Raw genomic sequence first — 19,919 nt, 5'->3', positions numbered from 1 at the left:
GATTTCCCTAGAAAAACATTAAATTGCCTACATCAGAGCTAGTCAAGATATTTTAATTATTTCTTGCTTAAGAAAGGCCTTATGCCATTATGAAACTAACATGTTGTGAAGATTCCCAATGAGGTTATGCTGTTAAAACATAACATATATGTGATTCATGTGTATCTGCAAAATGTACACTAACACTGAATGGCTGTAACAAATAAAGGTAACATTCTCCTTCCTCCATTTTTTAACAGATGATTATAGCTAGGAAGAAAAACACGAACATACTATCATAGCAGGAAACTTCTTATAGTAATGCCCAAATATGTGATTATCTATATATTTTCATATATCATAAAAACACAATGAATCTGGACATTAATAATCGCACTTGCATTACATACAAAGTAAGTAAAATACTTAAAATGACACTCTCCCTAGAACAAGAGATTAAAATATGCCTACGTTTAATTTCTGAAAAGTGTTTTCTTTATACATATCATTAGTTTGATATTTTGTTACATATCAGTGTATTGTCAGTTTCCCATACTAGAAGATATGATTCATAGCTTTGTCTTGAACTTTTTACTTCCACTACTGTGTTTCTAAGAGTGAGACCAGTGACTGGCATACAATAAGCACTTGATAAAGAAACAATTAACTAATAATACAATGCTCTACTGCAGCCCTCACTACTTATATCTTCTTTTCAAATTAAAAACACCCAAAGATACCTCTAATATAAGGAGAACAAAAAAAATTAATACAATCCAAAATATCAAATCATTTTCCTCTTTTCCACATTTGTAATCTAAATAAATGGCATTTACCTACAGGTTAAAAGGGCTCATGGCAACAGTTTAACATTTTCACATTTAAAATAGCATCAAGAAATTTACAGTATGAAAGATATATGCAATAAAAGGAATTTGGAGAACTCATAACCATTTGAAAATAAACATGAAGAAAAGAGGATATCTTTCAGGTATATCTAAAATACTAAACATAGCATATAAAACTGACATGAAGCTGGACCATGGTACAGATCAACGTGTTTTTTATTTGCAGACTATTCATTGAAACATCTGTTGAAAATAAGCAAAAATTGTGAAAATTAATAGCTATGCTTCTGAACATAAACTACATGCACACTTTATGTATGCCAAAGGAAGCAAATTATTTTACATATTGTTCCACAGTTCATCACTTCTAAAAACATGCTTAGACGTGTTGTGTCACTGTAGGCTTTAATCTAGCCTTGTAATCTCTGAAAGATAGTCTTCAATCTACTATTTTTTCTTACTTGAATAAAACATGTAATCTACTATTTTTATGTACATATTGTAATTTAGATTATTTCAATATGTTATTTAATATTTTATGCATGTAAAGGAAGGAGGAAATGGTAAAAATATATGGTATAGTTTAAACGAGTCTTATTGGGAGAAGGAATGGTAATTAGCTGAACAGTAAATCTGCCTTTATTTTTCACTAGTGTACTTACAATATAAAGGGTTTCAATTCAGTCCAATAGAGGTACCACTTAAAAACCTGTAAGAATGATATGATCAGTTCTAGAGGTTGAATAAAAACTCAGTGATACTTACCATACTGTGTAACAAATGCTATACAGCTGTTCACTATAATGGGAACGTCATTTTTGCTGAGCTGCTGATCTTGTAAAGCATTACCATCTGTACCTGCTGCTTTTTCAATTGCAGTATGCCAGACTGTGAAATCCAACTTGGTATGCCCATGGATGTATAATGTTCTGTTAAAAGTTTAAAAAGCATTTCAAATTATAATTTTGCTCTTTAAAAAAATCTTATTCCAAGACAGATTACCCTAAAATCCACACAATCGTGATCCTATCTTACCTATTGCAAGAAAAACTCTTCTTTTATTCTCATCCACCATGAACTTCCACTCAATCCCTCTTTGGCGTGTATAGTCACATCACTCCATAGCATTGAGGAAGCTCTCTGAATTTATGGTCTTACTTCTTTTCATTCCCCAGCCTCTTTTATTCTCTTTCTGAATAACTAAACTAAAACCACTGTGGCTATCACCTGTGACTTCTAACTGATATTTCTGGCTATGTTTTTCAAGGTTTTAGAATTCTTGATTTTATTTCTTAAAAAGAGAAAAAAAACTAGCATTCAATTTGAATTTTAGAGCACAATTCTTTCTGGATTTTCCTCCTATCATTCTGGTCACTCAGTCTCTTTCCCAATCTCACTTCCTCTTTCTGAATGACAAAGTCGTAACCTCAGCACACACAAAAGCTACATGGACTCTCCAGGGTCATGTCATTCAGGCCAGTAATTTCATCTTTTCATATAAATTAGTTTACTTCCAAATCCCTATCTCCAGGCTATAATTTTCATAGGTCAGATCTCCATGTGACTGAAAAGCAGGAGAACAGAGCACCTGAGAGTGGGAATGACAATCAGACTTTCTGAACATAATTTTAGCTCTGCCATTTACTTCCTTTGTAACTTTAGACGGGTCAACCTTATTTTTGCTTCAGTTTCATTATTGGCAAAATAAATATAATAATAGCACTTAGGACAACACTCAATAGACATAACATTAATGACTAATGTATAAACTGTACTACTAAAGAATATTTGTATTTGAGAATCTTCACCTTAATGTGCAATAAGCATATCAAAGCTTTTGCTCTCCCATACCAAACTTCTAGCACCAAAAATTTTCCACAAACCCCACCAGAAATTTAGGATTAATTAAGTGTAAACCAGTCTCTTTGCCCAATCACTGCCACATTACTTCAGTCACAAAATTCTGCTGACTACAGTTTCCCAACGTATTCACTCTGACTCCTCTCCTTTCCAAGACTGCCTTATTTCAGATCTTCATGTTGTTCCTTCAGGTCACTACAGCCCCTCCTTACAGAATTCCTTTCCCAGTTCTCAACCCCTGTAATCTCTACTCCTCACTATTGCCAGAATGATCTAAAATGCAAAGCTAATGACATCACTTCCAGATCACTGTCTTACAGTTCTTGAGTTTTCAAGATAAAAAAGTCTTCATAAGCTAGCCTATATTTTTACCTGCAATTTGATCTGCCATTCTCCTATACTTATGACACTCAGGAAACATAAACATAAACACACACACACACAAACACACACACACGCACACACACCCCTCCTGGATTTTGTAATACATATTGCCTGCTCTTTGGCTGGCTACTCCAAACCTTTCCCCCAAATTCTACTCCAGGTAAGACTCCTTGACACTGTTCCTGACCTCCCTCTTATGCTTAGTATGTCACAGATATTCCTTCTCCATCTTTCAATGGTGGCTTTGTCCTGCATCGTATCACCTGCTGTAGCTATGTGAATGTTTTAGTCACGAAACTCCAAACTTTACACAGCCAAGCAAAGAATTTCAGTATCTCCAGTCATTAGCATAGTGTCTCGCATTTAGTGGATACATAGCAGTTTTAAAGACCTATCACTAGATACAAAGTTTGCTTTGAAAAAACCGATTGTTGATGTATTTTAAGTATATTTACACCAAAGTAAAACTATATAATCTTGATTTCAGACTTGACAGGGCTAGTTTATATTCGACCTAAAGAGACATGAATAAACTGCATGAATTCTGGGGCTTTGGGGGAAAGGGGTGGGTAATGAGGAATCATTGTACCTAATTTAAAAAAAGAAATAAAAAACTTCCTTTCTTTCCTTTGTATTCTTTCTTGAAATGCTCCTGGAAGAAGACAAAGATACCTACACCTTACCACGCTCATTTCTAACATTTGAACTTGCTATAATTACTACTGTTTTACTAATACTGGTGCTTGTAATCCTCATCTGTTGCTTTTTGACATCTTTATCTATTGTTTCTATTTTCCACAGCACCACAGCAGTCCTGACCTCCAGGTGTTGTAATTTTCTTTTTGAAGAATTCTGAAATTTGCACTAATACACCTGACATGCTACAGCCTTTTCATTGATCTTATATCATCTTTAGCTCAAAAAAGCATTCTATTGCTGGATGTATTTGTCTAACTTATATAACTCAGATAATTTTTTTGAGAAATATCAAACCTCTTGATTATGTGAACTTAATCAACATTATGTCTTGCTATATTCACAAGTTTAGGTAAAGAGAAAAACATTTTACATAATTTAATAATTGAGCTTTAAATATGATATAAAATCTTTGTAACTATTTGCTTATAAACAACTACAATGGGTGTTTTAGCAAGCAGTGAAAGAAATCCAAAATGCAGTGGCCCTCCTACAATATGAGTATAATTCTGCCATAAACTGTGACATTTTCAAACTTCAAATTTTCTTTCTAGTCAGAAAAAAATCCTCTGATGACGAGTTGAGCTGTCACCTTGTGAATTAGTGAAGAGTAGAACTTTCTCAACTTGTCAAAGGGCGAATCCCAAAGTATATATGCAGTGCAATAGATGGTTTCACATTTAATAGCATCAGTGCACTAACTTTCCTCTCTGATGCTTACCTAAAATTTGTGGACCCTGAATAAAGCATCAAAAGATATTTTCTACACAAATGCTGGTCGACTTTGAGATTTCAAGTGTTATCAAACAACAATTTCACATTCCCGGATGAGAATTCCAAGGAAACATTTACTTATATCCTGACAATCTGAAAAGTAATATTAATGAACCCTAATTACAGAGAAATTAGTTACGCTAATTGTCCATTTTCTAAGCATAAATTCCAAAGGGCACTTCAAAGCCATATGAAGAAAAATTCTTATTTGCTATAATGATCAAGCCAGTTCAATAAGACCTAGAAACCAGGTCCGAGGACTAACAAAAACAATTATACTAAAACTGCAATACAATAACCATAAAGCATAAACAATCCTATTTGAGCCTAGTCTATGACAAGAACCAGAAGTATCTTCACAAATAATAAATCAATAAACTTGACCACATAAAAAGTAAGTATGCTCATATAAAGAATATTTTAAACAAAACTGAAAAGCAAATGAAATACTCTATAAATATGGCTGGAAACGATAATACTCTAAGCATTTATACAAAAATAAAATAGTAAGTCCTCCACAGAAACATGGTCATCAGCCATGGAAAGGTAAGTCACAGAAAGAATTAGCCAATGTAACCACAAACCAGTTTAAGAATCAATTGTGTGTGTATATATATATGTATGTGTGTGTGTGTGTGTGTGTGCTCTGTGTGTGTGTATATATATATATATCTTAGCCTTATCATACCTAAGATTCACAAAACAGAATTTCCTGAGCAACTTATTACAAAGTCACACTATTAGAATGGACACACATACATATACGCATGCACACACACACACACACACACACACACATATGTAAAATCAATGATGTGTCAAAGCAATTTATCAAAGATCTAAAATGTATAATGTTCATCACTAGAGTATAACAAGATGTGCATAGTATTTTAAAGACTGATGAGATACTTTAAAAATAAATTTGAAAATATGTTCTAAGAATCTTAAAATATGTATGCATTACTTTTGACAATTAGTTCCAAACACAGGACTCTTTCATAAGTACACGATTTGAAATGAAGGTACAATATCTGTTTCTTTCAATATATTTCTGTCCCTCTCTCACGCACATGTGCACATGCACACAAAGACATACATTCACCCGAACTTTTAAAAAATGGAAGTTGAAATCCCCAAAACTAGTGAAAGGTTAAGTGATTTAGCTACCTCCAAATATATATATTATAAACTTTGTACAATGAGCAAAGAATGCATAATTGTACATATGTATAAATTCAATTGCATTTCCTAAAATGTTAAATTAACTCAGGGTAGAAAACTCATGGACATTTTGTTTCCTTCTTTATACATGTCTGTGTTTTTAAAAATGTAATTAGAAACAAATCACATAAGTTGAAGTTTTGACTGATCCCTTGAAGGAAAAGATATTTAAAGCCTTCTGAACCAAGCCATCTTAGACTGTCATTGAGCTTTTGAGCCAGAGAACTGGAAATATCTCTGCCAAGCTTTTTTTCCATATATGACTAAGAAACTAAGAGCCAGAAAGAACATGTCTGAGGCCTCAGAACTAGGTAGGATTTGCACATTTGAGGTACTCAGTACTAGCCTAGTTCATGAGCCTTCCTTTACCTGAGGAATCAGATCTCCATAATTTACAACTCTGGTCCTCAGGTCCAAAAAGACTCATTCAAGACATGAAATGGTGATGTGTCTTTCTGTTGCCTTTCTTCTTAGTCCTATCACACCTAAGATTCACAAAACAGAATTTCCTCAACAATTTATTACACAGTCACACTATTAGAATGGACGTGAAAGATGATCTGCTAAAGCCACGCATAACAGAAGACCTATTTCTTTTCTTCAAGACTGTACACTTACATTCTGCCTTGAAAAGCATCCTAGGCATGTTGGAAATGTAATGGACAGGACTTTGGAGGATAGTTTTAGAAGGGTGTACTGTGCATTTTTCTTTATACTTCCTAAGCAACCTCTCAAAGAAGACCCTACTTCTCATCCAAATAGGCTTTTGGGTTTGTTTTCTTCTGGGAAAGTATGAACTGTGTTATTTCTGTGAGTGATGCCTAGTCATTAGAATTTTTAATGAACTCATTTTAAGTTTGAAATATTTTTACAAATGTTTACACTTGTGTAACTACCACCATGATTAATATGTAGACCATTTCCATCACTCACAATGTTCACTCATAACTCTTTGCATTGCATCCCTTTCCCCACCCACAATCTTAGGCAAGAACTTATCTGCCTTCTGTCACCATTCACTAGTTTACCAGCTCTAAAGCTTCATAGGAATGGAATTATACAGTATTACTCTTTTGTGCCTGGCTTTTTTCACTCAGCACAATGTTTTTAAGATTCTTTCGTGTTGTTGCTAATATAGGTTCCTTTATAATGATAATCAGTACTTCACATATGAACAAATAACATACTCTGTTTACACGTTCACTGACTCAAAACATTTGGGGTCTCCTCTCTTTTTATTATAAATAAAGCTGATTTGAATATTTGCATAGGAGTCATTTTGTGGGCCTATATTATGATTTGTTTTGGGTAAATACCTAGGAGCTCATTTGTTGGGATGTATAGTTACATGTAAACTGACTGTATTCTTTTTAAAAACCAAAACCTTCTAAACTGCTTCCCAAAATGAATGTACTATTTTACAATCCCACCATACTGGCCAACGCTTTGGACTGCCACTTTTTAAAAAACTTAGTTTATTTAGTGTGATCTCATTGCGGCTTTAATTTGTATTTCTCTGGTAATTAACTTTACATGTGCTTGTTGGCTATTCATAGATATTCTTTTAGACATCTCTATTCATTTATTTTTGTTATTTTATTGGGTTTTTGTCTTCTTCTAATTGAATTATATGTATTCTGTCCATGTTTTGGATATGAGTGCTTTATCAGACACATATATTTTGAATAGTACCAGTGTATGATTTCATTTTATTAACCATGTTGCTTAAAGAACAAATTATAATTGAGTTTTTAACTTATAATTCCAATACTTAAGATTCTCTCCAATTTCCTTGCTTTATCACATTAAACCAGCAATAAAATGTTAAATAGAAGTGATGGGAATAAATATGTTTGCCTAATTCCTGTATTTGAAAAAATTGTTTTGATTATATCCAATGTGTTAAATTCATTGGTATGAAGTTAGTCATAATATTTTCTTATCTTTTAAATATTAAAATGATCCATAGCTTTATGATACTGGTAATTTGTATCTTCTGTCCTATCTTCTAGTTAGAGTTTTATCAATTTTCTTAACTTTTCCAAAAAAAGTTAAAAATTTATTAACTAAATTGATTATTTCAAAGGACCAGCTATTGGTGACTCAGATTTTCTTTTTTTAAAATATATTCCATTTATTCATTCTTTCTACTGTCTGTATCAATTCATTCCTGAACCACGTTAGGTCTAAGTTGCTCTTTTTTAGATTTTTAAGGTAAATGTTTAGAGGATGGATTTTAGATCTTTTGATTTAGCATAAGCATTTAAAGCTTTCAACTTCCTTGAAATAGTTTTGTAGCTCCATCACACAATTTTGATGTTATGATTTTATTATCATTGATCAAATATTTCCTAATTTTTCCTGTGATTTCTACTGTGAAGTATGGGTTATTTGGAAATATATTAAACTTCCAAATACTCAGGAATTACTCAGAAATGCTTTCCAGAATAAGGCAAGTTATGAATTACATTCAATTGAAAAAACTAATAGAGTATCAATCTATCTTTCCAGACCCATTGTCTCATGCATCCTCCTCAAGCGCTCAAAGTTAAGGCCAACCCATACTGAGGTTGTTTCTAGCCCATCCTATTTATCTGAGCCTATTATTTCTACCTCTTGGACTACGTTGTGTCTCAGGCCCCCTTCATTTCTTCCTACTAAAGTCCTTCATAGGATGATAGATCCAGTTAAAAATACTTTTCTTTAAAAAACACAACAAAAACAATACACACACACACACACACACACACACACACACACACACACATCTTAGAGGGATTTGCTCATTCTTTTGTCCATTTTTCCCCATCATATCATACTTACTTCTTCATAAGCTTAACTCCTGGTACATAGAGGTACTTTGAACTAAATGAAACAAAATTGTTAAAGCATATAACATATGCTTTAAAGTCTACCTTTTGTTAATAGATATACATTCCCTTTATCATAATTTTCTTGAACATAAAATCACTTAATATTTGTTTTCTAAGAGTCCCTTTCTTTTTTTAAAACCTGTGGGGGTGGTGAGAGAAGAGACTCTCTTGTTTGCCTTGGCAATATTCAGATTAAGCCATCTCTAAGAATTAAATCATCAGAAAGTTACAAAAGCATTCAAGCTTATATTGTGGGCAATAGGCTACTGTTTAATTTGCAATTACATGCACAATTTAGAAACCACTTTAAGATAATTCAGCCTCTGGAGTATTGCTAACATATTAGCTACTATAAAACACATTGAAGGGGGAGAAAAGATCATATGGAATAAGGTGATAGGAAGTAAGGAATATTAAACTTAGGGTGTTAATCTCCCAAATTGAGAAAAGTAATCTGTTCCATAATTGTGAAACATATTGATAAAGTGTTTATTCCCCAGTGTTAAGCTTCTTTATGTGAAGAATTTGCAATTAAAACTGAAATGCAGTCAAGCTTGGGAGACATCAAGTGTATTATGCTTTACTATATATCAACCAAGGAATCTAAAACAAAAAAACACACTAGTCTTTCCTGTTTCTGATAACACAGTTTACTTATTCACACTGTGTTTATTAGAACCAGCAACCTTTTAACAAAAGCATAGTAAGTGTCTATGGCAATGGGCATGCAGCTATGGAATGTGAACATGGTAAACACAGTAACTTATTTCTTAGAAACACATATGCAGAAGATGTGGGTTAAAGTGCAAAAATAGTTCTCAAATTTTGAGAAAAATATGTAATTTCTTGAACATTTCAGTCAAAGTGATGATACAATTTCCTACTGTCCAGGAAAATGCCTTCTGCCTTCCTGGTCTAAAATATTCACTAACAAGAGATATTTGACAATATGATTTTTCTTTATTTGCACAAACAGTAGTAAGGCTTAAAAGAAAAGCACAAAATCTAAGTCCCAATAACAACATCAAATAGCATGCCAGAAACCCTTAAGTGTAATCAAGAAAGCTTTATTTTCCAAAATAATTTTTAAAGTATACAAAGAATACACATTAAAACGACACCATCTGGAACACCTTCTGTTTAGAGCTTTTTAGAGCAAAAATGCTCTGTGTGTGGAAAATATTATTGCAATATTTTTCTGTCTAAAGACACTCATGCTATGCATATAGAGAAAATGACCATGAAGATTAAAATATCTATCTAAATAGTGACTATATACAGGGGATAATGATCAATTTATAAACATTTCCAGTTTAGGGGATTCTGTCTCCTCCTTGTTTTTAAAAACCATTAATGTTTTTCAGCATTTTAATCAAAGGTAGATAAGAACAGGAAAAATATGTGAAATTAACTCATTAAATTTATGTATGATTTACATTTCTGGCTCAAGCTGCTACTAGCAAAAATTAAAGGTTCAAGCTTACAGCTGGTTGGTTTTTCTTTCTTTCAACTATTCACACTATCTCTACAGGCCATCAGTATAAATAACTGGAAGTTGTTTTACTTCCAGAAGCCACAATTTTATCTGTCATTGACAAGTCTAACAGAATCTACCATTGCTGACAGTCATCATTTCCCAAAGGGCTAATAGATCAAAAGGGAGATGAAAACAAGGGTGGTACAATGAAATTTTCTCATTTTTGGCATGGTACTGAAACAGCTTTTCAACAATCACAGCTATAATTAACTAGTTATGTTTGAGTACTGGGCGAGAAGTGCATAGTCTCTATCTTGGCAAATGATACTATCATTCACAGAATCACCCAGGCCAGAAGCTCAAGGGTCGTCACTCTTATCTCCCAGTTCACAAAGCAATTGAAAATTGACTGGTATCTCTCTCAACATCCCACTACCACATGGAGAAAACTATCAACATCCAAAATCATCCATCAATTCTTCTTTTCTTACTTTTGCAGTTGAGGGATCTTGCTCTCTTGCTTGTACTCTCTCTTAGACCTTCAATCCCTCCCATTTTATGTTCCTTTTCCATCAAAATTTATACGTGTACAAGTTCAAGCCATCTGAAAACAAACTGCACATATATGCCCTTTCTGGGTCAAATCCCTTACCTAGTTAATCCTATGAACCTCCCTCCAGACATCTTGACAAAGTGACCTCACCAGCTATCTCACTTTACTAAGTTCTCATTCTTAATCTGATCTAGTACCTGCCTGTTTACTTCTGCTCTGCCCCAAGTCATCAGATGGACTCCAAATCATTTATCTCATGGAGTGTTTATTCTCACTGGGCATGTCCTTGTATCAGCACTTGACATTTTTAACTGATCCTTCCTTTTTGAGACACTCTCTTCCTGGGCTTTACAACACTTTGTACTCTCTCTTAGTTTCTGGCCTCACTCTCTGAGTAAACAAGCAGCTACTACTGCCTGACAAATTCCCCTAAAAATGATGTCTAGTCATCAAAGCTCCAACACAGGATTTCTTCCTCTCTCCTTCCATAGAATCACCCTAAGTAATTTCACCTTCTTCCTTCTTCACGCTGATAACTCCAATATCTGTATTTCCAACCTCTTAATCTTTTCATGAATATCTTATCCATAAAAATAACTTTCTCCCATCAATTTATTCTTAGATGACTTATAAGAAATCTCATGCTCAACATGTCTTAAACTCATTATCTCCCAGGCTCTCTCCCAAACCTGCTCCTTTTTCCATCATTCCCTATATGATGTCTATGTAGTCACAGAATACACACATATATGTTTATATGTCTATGTAAATAAGTAGATACATAAATATGAGACCCTCTTTTGCACCATACAGGGTGCTGTGCCTGCCACGTATGTATGGTCTTTGCTTTGTCAGGGTTCATAACCTCATGTTCTTGTCATCTACTGTGCAGATTCTTTACTTTTATGCATGATGTTGACCTCCCTTCTCTCTACTCCATTTTCAATTAGGTAGGAATTGTATGGACATGTTTTCTAACAATTTTATAAAAATGTTTTCTAGTAAACATTTTTATTTTTCTAATAAATGCTTAAATTTTGAATTCTAGTAACTCATAGTGTCTATCCAGACTCTATGGTTTATTTAAATCCTGAGAAATATCTTTACAAAGATATTGGTAAATGAATATTGAACACTTTTTTAAAAAAAAATTTAAGTTACAAAATGACCTTAACTTTAAAATGAACCATTCTCCTCAATATCATATAGGCAAAAGAAGGCTATTTAAGTACTTAAAATGGGGCTTGGCACATGGTAACTGCCCCACTGTCATCATTGTTACTATCAGATGATATTGATTTGGAGTAAAAAGGAAAAGCAAGTAAACCAAAGACAGAAGTATGTGATAATATAGGTGCATTTAAGTGGTGGGTATGGTACATTAGCTATGCGAAGAGATTTAAGGAAAATAACTTGGTTATATTTATCCTCACGTTTCTCCCACTCCTATTATTACTCTTCACTTTCATAAAAATACTTTCAACATAACTTGTTAGTAACACATGTAGACAAAAACTTTCAATTACCAAAAATGTTACTAAGTGTCTGTGACCATTATTTTGGAATTCATTAGTCTTCTACTTTTCCATGAACTCAAAAATAATATTACAAATGAATTTCATCTCCTGATTTCTACAGTACAGGGTAAGATCAAAACATACAAAATAACAAAACATTTAGTGCCCGGGCTTCCATATCTTGCATTTGTGAGGGGGTGGACTGTATGCAGTAAGCACTAAATAGAATTTCATCAAACTAAATCATTCTAATCCACGTTTGCTACATTTTAATACAAACCTATGTACCACTGGTCAAATCCTTCATAGATTAAAAAAATGGTACAAAAATACTTTGGCTATAATAACCTGAAAAAATGAAAAGGATAAACACATTTGCCAAGCTGATGCTTGCCTATCTGTTTGAACATAAGCTCTGAGGGGTCAGACACCAAGTTTATGTTGTTTACCTTTTTTATTTTCCTGCCATGGAAGTGGCAGTCAGTAAGCATTCCATAAATATTAATAAATGACTGTAAAACTGCATTTATGCTAGTATTTTAATGTCAAATCCTATCTATACCTAATAATTCCTCATTATTTCTGGACATAAAATTAACAATACTCTGACAGTACAGTGAAATCATCATCTGGTACCAAAAATAAGAATATAAAGTATCATTAACCATAATAATCCAAGAAATAAGTAAAAATGCAAAGTCCTAATTATGCCTAGAAGTTAACAAACGCAATCTGACATAAATATCTAATCAGTAATATTCTTGCTGTATAAAGCTCTTGATGTCGTCCCGCGAAGTTGAAGGAAAGGCAGGTTCCGAAAACCATTGAAAGTCATTATCCTTGTCACAGCAATAAAAATAATCAAATGAAGGCTTATTTAGCTATATTTTAATATTGCAGTTAAACTTTGAACAACGTAAGATTGAACTGCACAGATTCCTTCATACAGATTTTTCTTTTGTCTCTGCCACCCCCCGAGACAGCATGATCAACCCCTCCTCAGCCTACACATATAAAGACACTGATGAATACCTTCATGATGATCTAATTCCACTTAATGAGTAGTAAATATGTTTTATCCTATGATTTTAATAGCGTTTTCTTTTCTCTAGCTCACTTTTTTGTAAGAATACAAATAATCTTGCACTATTATAAAGCAAACCATACTGAACCAGTATAATTAAGAGTTTGTTTTTTTTTTAAAGCAAATTACAAGAAGCCAAGGGGAAAAAATACCTAATTTGTTGAAGAAGAAAGGCAGTTTGAAGATTTTCCAAAGAACTACAAATAGAACTACCATTTGATCCAGCAATCCCTCTACTAGGTATCTATCCAAAGGAAAAAAAAAATGGTTCTACCAAAAAGACACCTGAACCCATATGTTTATCACAGCACTAGTCACAAGAGTAAAGATGTGGAATCAACTCAAGTACCGATCAGTGGTTGACAGGCTAAGGAAAATGTGGTCATATATACCATGGAATACTACACAGCCATAAAAAAGGAATGAAGTCAAGTCCTTTGCAGCAACATGGATGCAGCTGAAGGTCCTTATCCTAAGTGAATTAACACAGAAACAGAAAATCAAATACTGCATGTGGTCACTTATAAGTGTGAGATAAACAATGAGTATACACAGAAATAGAGATGGAAATAATAGACACTGAGGACTCCAAAAGTGGGGACCGAAGGGGGCAAGGGCTGAAAAACTACCTATTGGGTACTATGGTCACTACTTGGGTGATGGGCTCAATAGAAGCCCAAACCCTAGCACTACACAATATATCCATGTAACAAACCTGCACATATGTAGATATGTGCCCCTTGAATCCAAAATTAAAAATAAAAGAAATTGTCTTCCTAATTGCTCTGGTATGTCCCCGGCTGCTCCTTCTCAGGCTTCTTTGCTTGACCATCTCCTCTTCTAGACCTTTACATATTGGGGGACCTCCGGCTATATCTTCAACTCTCTTTTCTATCCACACTCTCTACTAACTGAACCTGTCCAGTTCCTTAGCAAAATAGCATGAGCACAGTGGTGACTCCCAAATTTATATCTCCAGATATAACTTCTTCACTTAATTCTAGACATGCATATTCAACTGCTTACTCACCAGATCCACTTTGCCACCAAAGAGACATCTCCGAGTTACCATTCCCAAAACCAAATTCTTGATCTACAGTCTTAAACTTACGAATATCCTACTTCTATGCTCCAAGTATTTGTTCTCTCAAAAAACAGCACCATAATTCAGTAATTGCTCAGGTCAAGAATTCTGGCATCATCCTTGCCTCTTACAGTTATCTAATCCATCAACAGATCCTGACACCTCTACCTTCACGATATATCCAACCACTCCTATTCTCAGATAAGCCATTGCTTTCCCGGCCAGCATCCTAACTAAACACCCACTTTCACTTTCATCCCCCAGAAGCTTGTTCATCTGGAGTCAGAGTAATCCAGTAAAAACATAAATCAGACCATTCTACTTCCCAGCTCTCAGACTGAGCAGCTTCCCATCATAATTTGATTAAATTTCAAATCTTTACACATCATGACTGATAAGGTCCTATATGATAAGGTTGTGGGTATCTCTGAAATCATTTCTTCCCACTCTCTCTTTCATTCAAATATTCCCAGCCACCACAGCTTCCTTGCAGAACTTGGACATGCCAACTACAACACACTCTTAGAGTCTTCAAATACCCTTGGCCCTACACCTGAAATACTCTATCTGGATTACTGCAAAGTTTACTTTTTCACTTTATGAAGATCTTTCATCCAATATTTCTTCTCTTAGCTAGCAAACACAGATACTATCCCATCAGACTATTTTTATATTACTTATTTTTCTGCGTAGAATTTAAAATTGATGGACAGAACAGCATATAATTATTTTTGTCTGCTTACACTGTTTTCCCTAATAGTATACATGTTTCATGATGGTAGGGACTAGTCTGTTTTATTCATCATGATATCACCAATACCTTTAACAGTCCCTGATGCACAGTAGATGCTTACTAGTTACTGAAAAAACTGAATAAATTCAAGAGATCAAATTTTAGCTATGCGTGACCCATACGCATAGATAACTCAGAATACAATTTATAGTCATCATATTCTTACCAGGAATATACATTTATAATTACCAAACTGCTTTCCAAATACTTAAATGTAAATGTCACAGAGGAATCTAGGTCTATAGAAAACTATACAATAATTGATCACAATAAGTCTGTCATAAAAATTATAAAAATATGTAAATATCATTGGTATAGTCTTTCCAAAGAAAGACTATATACTATATATATGTATATTTATATGATTCAGAAAATTTCAACAGGTTTTAAAATATTATTTTCTCCCTCAAGATAATAACAACAAAACAATCCCACTGCCCAGAGTTGTTGAGATAAAGAACAAAAAGCAAAAAGGCACTTACCTCCCTTTTTCTACCAAGAGTAAGACATCCAGTTTTTCCCCATTTTGAACCATTGTGCTGATTGCTGAAGGGAGAACAAAAAGCAAAAACTTATTTTCTTTAAAACCCTACAATAAACATCCATGAAGACACAAATATTAATACTGCTTAGTCATAAGTTTGGGAGTGAGCCATCAAGATTTTACTAAAGGCTACCACTATTGTATGCAACAAAGAAAAGTGTTCCAAAGATAAGGGAGGAAAAAAACTCTTACTTAGCTCCTGCAGTCTTCTTAAGTGCATTCTATCTCCCTGAACTTCTTGCATTTGAAGGCAAAAATGCAAACTGGATTTGTCCATAGCAAACCAGCCTTTTCTCCACTGATCCAGGGCATGGCAGTCTTTGTAGAAGAGTTGACCAATCAAATCATAGTCAGCTTCTGTTAAGTTTTCAGCAAATAAGGGAACAAAATGCTGTTAAAACAAATACAAAAAAGTAATAAAGACAGTGAAAATAGGAAATTCCTTCCCTATCTACAGATAAGAGAGAAGGTAGACAAATTATCTTAGTTTTTCTATTTTAAAGATTCAAAGGTAACACCAAATTCAAAACAATTTAACTTGCTATCAGTCTTAAAACTGAACAACTATAATGTATTTTCAAATGGCAGCATCTTAAACCACTTGTCTTGCTACAGAGTTGAAACCGCAAGACATTCTCTTGATTGATTTGTAGAACTTTTCAAAATGTCAACCTTCAGCATTTTTCTCCATTTATATATTTTCCTGAATCTGCTCCTTTCTCCTTTGTGTATACCTTGAATAAAATATCTACCTATAAAAAGACACACACAGAAATGACTTTACAATATTGAGAATATCCTAACCATCAAAAACATGGCCTTAATTTGAATAATTATTTCTCCAAGTTTTACTTTAATTTCTTCCCTGCTTAAGGCTCCTGAAGGTAGCTACTTCTTTTGACAACTTTCTTTGAAAATCTAATGAAGTATGAACTTTATTCCTATAATCTTTTTTTTTTTTATTTATTATTATTATACTTTAAGTTGTAGGGTACATGTGCATAACGTGCAGGTTTGTTACATATGTATACTTGTGCCATGTTGCTGTGCTGCACCCATCAACTCGTCATTTACATCAGGTATAACTCCCAGTGCAATCCCTCCCCCCTCCCCCCTCCCCATGATAGGCCCCGGTGTGTGATGTTCCCCTTCCTGAGTCCAAGTGATCTCATTGTTCAGTTCCCACCTATGAGTGAGAACATGCGGTGTTTGGTTTTCTGTTCTTGTGATAGTTTGCTGAGAATGATGGTTTCCAGCTGCACTCATGTCCCTACAAAGGACACAAACTCATCCTTTTTGATGGCTGCATAGTATTCCATGGTGTATATGTGCCACATTTTCTTAATCCAATCTGTCACTGTTGGACAATTGGGTTGATTCCAAGTCTTTGCTATTGTGAATAGTGCTGCAATAAACATACGTGTGCACGTGTCTTTATAGCAGCATAATTTATAATCCTTTGGGTATATACCCAGTAATGGGATGGCTGGGTCATATGGTACAGCCAACAGACACATGAAAAAATGCTCATCATCACTGGCCATCAGAGAAATGCAAATCAAAACCACAATGAGATACCATCTCACACCAGTTAGAATGGCGATCATTAAAAAGTCAGGAAACAACAGGTGCTGGAGAGGATGTGGAGAAATAGGAACACTTTTACACTGTTGGTGGGATTGTAAACTAGTTCAACCATTATGGAAAACAGTATGGCGATTCCTCAAAGATCTAGAACTTGATGTACCATATTCCTATAATCTTATATGAAACTTTCATGGACCCCTGAAGCTCAAACACAGACTCCCAGTTCAGAATCTTGTCTGGATTTAGAGCAATAACATAATATTTAAATACCTTGGCTATTGCCTCTGTCCATTTTCTTTGAGCTTGAGATGTTTCAGCTCCAAATAAAAACACACGTTCTGAGGGTAGGTAGATCTCAAAGATAAAGATGGGCCTAAAACATGCACAAATAAAAAGATACTACCAGTTACGTTTGGCTCCTAAGAAAACAAATAGCACACAGGTCAAGTTTTTAATTAAATGCCTTTTAAAATAAAGTAATGCTGTGAAATCATCCTATCAGATTCTGTTAATGGTTTGCATTTTACTCAGATGAGGTAAATGGAACACACTGGACTGGACAAAAGGAATATTTTGTATAATCACTTAATCATTCTATTGTGTAACTTTGTTTACGCCCTGGACACTCATCAGTTGACTGATGTAGCAAAGGGCTCTCCTTGGTCTCGTCTTCCCTCTCTCACCACTCCTTCTTGATTTACTCTGACCAACTGTTCAAAGCAAACATTGCCCAAACAGTTTTTAATACTCTTCTTGTCTAATTTCAAATAGGCCCAGTCATACAGCAGGTTCCCTCCAGAACACAAACACATGAAGCATTAACACTTTTACAGTTTTCGTAAGAAAGATAAATGTTCCTTTCATCATCTCAACTTACCCCAAATTTCTAACTCTTACTATAGATAACATTAAAGCAACATACCATGCTCTGAATTCTTTCCTGAGTTCCTCATTCACAACTCCATTTATTTCTTAGCACACGCTAAGTATGTGTGCTACTGTTACCTAAAAATCTCAAAATACCCTATGCCAAAGTCATCTTCCTTTCTCCTCTTTTCCATCCCAAGCCTGCTGTATCTCCTTCACATCCTAATTTAGAAGCATCACAATCAACCTCATCACAACAAGCTCAAAACCCTTGAGTGTAACTTATTCTTCCACTTAACATCAACTCTTCGTCCAGTCAGTCTTTTAATCTTATCAGTTCACTCTCTTCCTCTAGTTAAATTCTCAACAATTACAGTCTCTCTTCCTCCAATCTCCTTACCACTTCTTTCAGCTCTCTTCCTAAAATATGTCTATATAACTCTTCAGTGCCTACATTATTGAGGTCATACTCTCCAATGTGCTATTTGAGGCAATTCAGCAAGAATATTATGGCAACAATTATTTTTTAACCGCATCTCATTGTAGATACTTTCTCTTTGCGTATCTACTTGTATCAGTATATGTTATCAAGAATATTTTATTTTTAACATATTAATATACTGACATAAACTAGTATTAATTATATTTGTTATATTTCATTTACTAATTAGTAATTTAATATATAGAATCCACTTATTTTAACATTCCATAAGTCATATTACATTGAATAATCATTTAGGGTAAAACACTATTAAGATTAAAACAAAAGTCAATTAGTAATCAGTTTTGTTCACATCATAAATCAAATCAGATTTACTAGAAAACAAGTCATCTCAATTAGTCATCATAAAATAAAGGTAATATGTTCAATGTAGTTTTATGTAAATAAGAGCTTTGCAAATCTCTTCCCTTTCTCATATAAAAATCTTATTTAAAATCTATGCTCCTACAAAACTGATTTTTTTCAGATTTTAATGTCAATGTTTTTCATTAATTACATCAAAAAACATGATAAGATACTTTCACACCAAAGATCTTAGGGGCCTGCTTTTAAAGTCCTCACGGAGATTTATTTAAACTATAGTATAGGTGAGTCAAATATATTACATAAATAATGCTTAATCTATTCATTGTGACTTTTTCTGACCATTAAATTAACAAATATATCTTTAAGAAATTTAGCATTTCAATATACTATTAAATAGTTTATTTTAATGTGAATAGATCGTCACAGAATATTCTCCTTTCTTATCTGTTTTAATTATGATACTCATTAAATGGATAAATGAATTTTACCACTAGTACACTATTTAAAATAATAAGTAAAAAAATTAAATGACTACAATGGTCATAAATGATATGCTATACATTTACATAAGATTTGGCCAGGCACAGCGGCTCACACTTGTAATCCCAGTACTTTGGGAGGTCGAGACGGGCAGATCACTTGAGGTCAGGAGTTTGAGACCAGCCTGATCAATATGGTGTAACCCCATCTCTACTAAAAATATAAAAATTAACTAGGTGTGGTGGCATGTGCAATCTCAGTTACTCAGGAGGCTGAGACATGAGAATCATTTGAACCCAGGAGGCGGAGGTTGCAGTGAGCCGAGATCACGCCACTGCACTCCAGTCTGGGTGACAGAGTGAGACTCCACCTCAAAAAAAAAAAAAAACATAAAGATTTGATTCAAACATGTTAGCACTTCATATTACCTACTGTAAATATTTTAGTTTTCCTGCTTTATAGTGAATTCCCAAAAGAAATTTCCAAAAGT

At 33.9% G+C, this 19,919-nt stretch overlaps 1 protein-coding gene across 3 annotated transcripts in view; it reads right to left on the bottom strand.

Moving 5' to 3' along the window:
* Positions 1 to 19,919, bottom strand: part of LOC105487761 (ArfGAP with RhoGAP domain, ankyrin repeat and PH domain 2) — a 181,612-nt gene that overhangs the window by 64,653 nt on the left and 97,040 nt on the right. For all 3 annotated transcript variants that reach the window (XR_011621380.1, XM_071093756.1, XM_071093757.1), the window contains 4 exons: positions 17,545 to 17,647; positions 15,880 to 16,078; positions 15,626 to 15,689; positions 1,593 to 1,756 (listed from right to left, as the gene is read on the bottom strand). Coding sequence is in view for 2 of the 3 variants with exons in the window: in XM_071093756.1 (XP_070949857.1) it covers positions 1,593 to 1,756; positions 15,626 to 15,689; positions 15,880 to 16,078; positions 17,545 to 17,647 (530 nt within the window). In the remaining variant the exon portion in view is untranslated. The remainder of the gene's footprint in view (positions 1 to 1,592; positions 1,757 to 15,625; positions 15,690 to 15,879; positions 16,079 to 17,544; positions 17,648 to 19,919) is intronic.

The sequence above is a fragment of the Macaca nemestrina genome, chromosome 3, assembly GCF_043159975.1.
Source record: "Macaca nemestrina isolate mMacNem1 chromosome 3, mMacNem.hap1, whole genome shotgun sequence".
Taxonomy (NCBI): domain Eukaryota; kingdom Metazoa; phylum Chordata; class Mammalia; order Primates; family Cercopithecidae; genus Macaca; species Macaca nemestrina.
The sequence above is the reverse complement of the archived record's forward strand: the minus strand, read 5'-3'. Positions and strand labels throughout refer to the sequence as shown.